At 39.5% G+C, this 6,000-nt stretch overlaps 1 protein-coding gene across 1 annotated transcript in view; it reads left to right on the forward strand.

Moving 5' to 3' along the window:
* Positions 1 to 5,146, forward strand: part of STIL (STIL centriolar assembly protein) — a 45,419-nt gene extending 40,273 nt beyond the window's left edge. The window contains exon 17 of the mRNA XM_055139510.1: positions 3,464 to 5,146. Within this exon, the coding sequence (XP_054995485.1) occupies positions 3,464 to 4,250 (787 nt within the window). The 3' untranslated portion in view covers positions 4,251 to 5,146. The remainder of the gene's footprint in view (positions 1 to 3,463) is intronic.
* Positions 5,147 to 6,000: the final 854 nt, after the last annotated feature.

The following is a 6,000-nucleotide window of genomic DNA, read 5'->3' on the forward strand; positions in this document are numbered from 1 at the left end:
CACTGTGCTATCAACCCAGCCCACATATCTGACACATATGAGTATAATATAACTGTTTGCTAAAAATTTGTGTGGCAGTGGCCCGGAGCGATATCACAGCGGGTAGGGCATTTGCCTTCTACTCGGTTGACCTGGGTTCAATTCCCAGCATCCCATATGGTCCCCTGAGCACTGCCAGGAGTAATTCTTGAGTGCTGAGCCAGGAGTAACCAGGTGTGACCCAAAAAGCAAAAAAAAAACTGTGTGGCAGTGCTCATAATTTAAGACACATTTTCTTATAGAAATTGTGTTATAAATTGTAGTTCGGTGGTCTTTATAATCCTTGTAAGAGCCAGAGATAGTAAGTAAGCGCCTTATAGCAGGCAAGGTGCTTGCCTTGCACATGGCTGATCCAGATTCAATCCCCAGCATCTCATATGGTCCTCTGAGCTCACCAGGTGTGGTTTCTGAGTGTAGAGCCAAGAGTAACCCTGAGCATCACCAGATGTGGCCCCAACCTCCCCCCCAAAAAATATTTTTGTTACCCATACTAATTTTCTAATTCTATAAATCTGCTATACAGATTGTATCTATGTGAAAAATAATTCATCTTTTTGTTTGGAATCCAGTTCCATCAGAATAGTAGCTGAGGGAGAGTAAAGAAAGATTTCTTTTCAGCTTTCTTGGTCTGGAACATTGTAGATTTAGGGGTTTAATGGCAGCAGAGCACGGAAAGAAGGTCCCAGACATACCTAGAAATTATGAGAAGCCAGAGATAGTGGGGTGAGCTCTGTCTGGTAGCAGACACTTACTCCAATATTCCCAATTGGAGTAACCTTTTGAATCTGAAACAGTTAACGCAGTCTCTCGGGTCACTTTCTTGCAGTACTTATTGAAAAGACCATCTGAAAGAGAGTTTCAAGCCCTGTGTGGGATGAGTTGAGGCTAATCAGGACAATAAGCAGGATAGGCTTTCATCTTGAAATAGGAATGATTCTTGTACTTCTCTTAGTCTTGGTGTGACCCTCTTGCGACACATAAATGGGCCCCTTTTTAGATTGCACATCTAATGAGAGTCTAACATAGTTTATTGTCAGGGCTTTTAGGATTTGATTAGTGGAATGGCCTTTTGCTTTTCATCTTAATTACTCTAGTGTTTATATTCACTGGTTTTGAGTATTATTGATTTTATTTTCAAAGTAATGATGCTTCCCTCAGTCCCCAAATTGGAATTAGCAGGATGTGTTAGGCAGTAAAACTTAAATAAGCTTCCAAACTGATATTATCTGCTTAATGAATTTATGTAGGTCCTTTAACCATTCTATAAAGAAAATCTTGTTCAATTAAACCTACTTTTTCTAAAAAACTTTTGGGGGGAGTGGGGAACACCTGGTTACTCTTGGCTCTGCACTTTGGATTTGTTGAAGGGTGTAATGACGGGGATCAGGGATCAGGGAACCATACATGATGCCAGGGATCAAACCCAGGTCAGCCCTGTGCAAGGCAAATGCCTACCCACTTTACTATTGCTCCAGCCTCCCTAAATAACATCTTTAATGAAAGTTTTTATTTGCTTTTCTCACATTCACAGTAATATTCTATAGATAAATATATACATATATCTACTTACATGTTTTAATATGTACAGGTTTTCTGATTGAATAGAAATTGTTTATAATTTTGAGGAATCAGACAAAGATACTATACAGAAGATATGACTATGAGTTTATTACAAAAGAATAATGTCTGGATGAATTTCTTCTATCTTAAGTTAGTCTCTAAAATATTAAGTATCAAGAAGATTGAGGAAGAGTTCCCAGGCATTTATGAAGACCAGCATTATTCAATACTCTGTGCCACTGTTTTGTGTTGGCATTACTTATTTCAGGGAATACTAATGATTGGAAATAGCCTCTCCAAAATTTCAGGTACTTATGAGAATTAAAAAAAAAATAGTTTTCTGGATTTTGTTGAGGTAGGAATTCAGATAACAGCTGGTTGGATTTTTTCATTGAATGATTTGGAAAGTCATATATTCTTTTACTAGAATATAGCATTTAGCATAACAAATACACAAGACTCTTTTAAGAAATTGAAATGCTTTTAAGTGCAGATTCCCTTTCAGTTTCATGAAATAATAGTGACTTTGGTGACTCAGGAAGTAAGATAGACCTGGTCTTTTCCTAACTGTTTAGTTTTAAGGAAGTTAAACATCCTTACTCCTCAGTTTTCTCAAGTCTACATTAACAAAAATATCTACCTCTTGTATTGATTCAGTGAATATTTACTGAGTGCCTACAAGATGCTGGGCACTGTTCTAGGTGCCAAGAATACTGCACTGAGGGGAAAAAACACAAAATTTCTGTATCATGGACCTTTTATGTGGGAGCTGATAGTAAATAAGAAATGTGAGTTAAGTATATAGATTACTATCAGTGCTAAGCAGAAAGTGTGAAATGATAGCAGGAAAAAGTTGACATAATTGATAGGAAAGACCTTCCTGAGCAAAGGTGTCTGCAAAGATTAAATTAGCTTTTAACAGAATAGTTGATACATTAAAAATAATAATAATAATTAGCACCTCTTACTGTACATATGATAAATAGGAAAAAGCAAGTCTGTTAATGTTATTGAGATAATGCCAACAAAAATGAGCTGTAGGTTGTATCTAATGAAAGAAAACTAGTTTGCACACAAATGCATCCATATTCACATTGAGAGACTGGTTATTCATTCATTACAATGGAATCTTCTTCAACTCTGAACAATTTGATATTCTAAGCTTCTTATCAAAACCTCCAATGATATCTGATCTTATTTTTGTTTTGCTTTACTTGTATTTAGTGGCTTTTACATTATGGGGCTGGAGAGAAATAGTACAGCAGGTTGCATGCGGCCAACCCGGACTTGATTTCTCGAACCCATATAGTCCCCTGAACCTCACCAGGAGTAATTCCTCAGCACAGAGCCAGGCATTACCCCTGAACACCGCCAGGTGTGGCCCCAAAACAAAATAAAAAAAAAATATGGGACTTTACATTTTATTTTTAAATTTTGACTTGTATACACTTGGAAAGTAAATTTGTATCCTACTTTCAGTCTTTGAATCATGAATTTTTTTTTTTTTTTTTTGCTTTATGGGTCACAACTGGCAATGCACAGGAGTTACTCCTGGCTCTGCACTCAGGAGTCACCCCTGACGGTGCTCAGAGGACCATATGGGATACTGGGAATCAAACCCAGGTCGGCCAAGTGCAAGGCAAACGCCCTACCCGCTGTGCTATCGCTCCAGCCCTAAATCATGAATTTTTTTCTAGGTTATATTTATCTGGACCATAAGTGCTTAAATATTTGAGCACTCAAATGAAAAGCACTATGAGCTTAAAGTTGAAGTCCTTTGTTACTTTCATAGAATGGAATGCAGGTAATAATAACAACAGTATTCAGTAAGATAAGTGATCTCCTTCCCCTTTGTGTCTTTCAGCGTGTTGGCACGTATCAGCCCTGAGGCAGTGATCTCTGGATTAAACTACATGTCATTTGCTAATGTTGGCATGAGTGGCTTAAACCCCAGTGGTGTGGATTTGAGCATGGAGGCAAATGCTATAGCTCTGAAATACTTAAACGAAAGTCAGCTGTCACAGCTGTCTCTGGCTCGATCAAACCAAAACAACGGTGACTCATCTTTTGGCCTTCTGCATATCAATACAGACAAAAGCACAGTGGGGCTTAGTTTAATTTCACCAAGCAACATGTCATTTGCAACTAAGAAATATATGAAGAGATATGGACTCCTACAAAGCAGTGATAATAGTGAAGATGAAGAGGAGATGCTGAACAATACAGGGAGCAGAAGCGAACATCTGTTGAATCAGAACTTTACATCCTTACCTGAGCACCTTGGAGATCAGAGAGAATCTCCTGGGAAGCCCTGTGAAGTGAACTGCCACAACTCTGAAACTGTGTGGCCCCACACAGATGCGCCTGTTTTGAGAAATATTACAAACGATGTCATTCAGCCCAAAGCTGCAATGCAATGGAATGAAAACCCAGATTTCTTACTGAAGAACCTACACCCTAGCCCTCCTGTGAACCTCCGAACTGGGAAAGCAGAGTTTACCCAGCATCCTGAGAAAGAAAATGAAAGGGACATTCCCATTTTTTCTGAAAATTTGAAGCCTTCCGACACTTTGAAGAACATGAACAGTATGAATTCAGTAGGCACGTTCTTAGATGTAAAGCGTCTCAGACAGTTGCCAAAATTATTTTAAGCACTTAACCTCAGCCCTCCAGATCAGAGGACGGGGTGTCTCATGAACATATTCAGGGAAGCCAGAGACTTTGGGTAGTTTGGATTTCCCAGTCATTTAAGGAGTCATCCATCCTGTCTCTTGGTCGCAGCCAATACCAAGCTCAGCAAGCGGCCTGGTTATGTGTGCTGTGTGGCTCGTATAAGGACGAAGTTCTGTGACCACGTTGGACCCGGCAGATTCATGGGACCTTCTTTGAAAGAGCAAACCCTGAGATCAGTTATTTATGTCAGCACAGTATATAATCCTGATCAGGCTGCTCTTTTTTATACTGTACATTTTAAAAAATAATAGCTTGTTTTATTTCTGTATGTACCCCACTATCACTAAAAGAACATGAAATATAGTTATCATGTCCCTGACTAAATCAGTCAAATCACTTACTGAATTTAAAAGGAACCTTTTGAAAAAAAAATCTTTTATACAAAGTACATATGTCCGGGTTCAAATCCCAGCATCCCATATGGTCCCCTGAGCACCGCCAGGGGTAATTCCTGAGTGCAGAGCCAGGAGTAACCCCTGTGCATCGCCAGGTGTGACCCCAAAAAAAAAAAAAAGCAAAAAACAAAGTACATATGTCTTCTTAATTAAGATGCCTGTTAATGAAAGCCTGTGGATGTGAATTTTTACAATCTGATGGGTTGATGTTACTGTGACATGTTCAGCATAATAGCTCTAGCTATCACTGAAGAAGAAGATTATTGGGTATGAGTGTTTTATAAACCTTGAGCTTTTCAGATGTTTTGATATTTTAATAGAACTTAATAAAAATGTCTAGCTTGATTTTTCCTTTATCCTCTGCAATAGCATATTCTTTACCACTTAAAATAAATTTTTAGATGTATGCATGAAAAGTATTAGTGTTGTAAATCCTCGTTCCTCAATAAAGATTATCTTTTTAAAAATAATTTTTTGGAGGGGGCTGGTGAGGTGCTCAGTGGACAGCAATGTGTCCCTTCCATGCATAGACAGCCAACTCATGGTTCCCTGATGCCACATGGTACCCTCAGCCACTCCGGTATAAACCTGGAGGCCCCCAACCACTTACAAGTGTGACCCTGGTGGCTCTTATGCACTACTGGGAATGCCCTGATGGCCCCAACACTGCAGGACTCAGCAGCAGCGTGTCACTGGGCCCAAGAAGTGAGTCCTCTGGCCTGGTTGGCCAAGAGTGGCTGGGAGTGGCTCTGAGCTCCTTAGCACTGCTTGGAAATCGCATGAGTAAATTAAGTCTTTAGACTCCCTAAACACCCGTTTTGTCTTTTTTTTTTGGGGGGGGGGGTCACACCTGGCTCTGCACTCAGGAATTACCCCTGGTGGTGCTCAGGAGACCATATGGGATGCTGGGAATTGAAACTGGGTTGGCTGCGTGTAAAGCAAACGCCCTGCCCGCTGTGCTATTGTTCTAGCCCCTCCCTTTTCTCTCTTCACACTATTTCTCTCTTCTCTCACATCTTTTTAAATTTGTTTCAAGAACTTTTGCTTCATTTAATAATAATAGAGTGAGATGGACCTTTTATCCAGCAATATCTTACCCTAGGAAGATAGTCCTAGGAAATTGTTAAATAAGAAACAAAGGTGCTAATATTGTTAACCAAACTATAGATATTTCAGGGTTGACATATTTCTACAGCATTTATTTAATTTTTGGTATTTTGTGTCTGGGCTACACCTGGTACTGCTTAGGGCTTACTCCTGGCTCTACACTCAG

This window comes from Sorex araneus, chromosome 5 (genome assembly GCF_027595985.1).
Source record: "Sorex araneus isolate mSorAra2 chromosome 5, mSorAra2.pri, whole genome shotgun sequence".
In the NCBI taxonomy this organism is placed as follows: domain Eukaryota; kingdom Metazoa; phylum Chordata; class Mammalia; order Eulipotyphla; family Soricidae; genus Sorex; species Sorex araneus.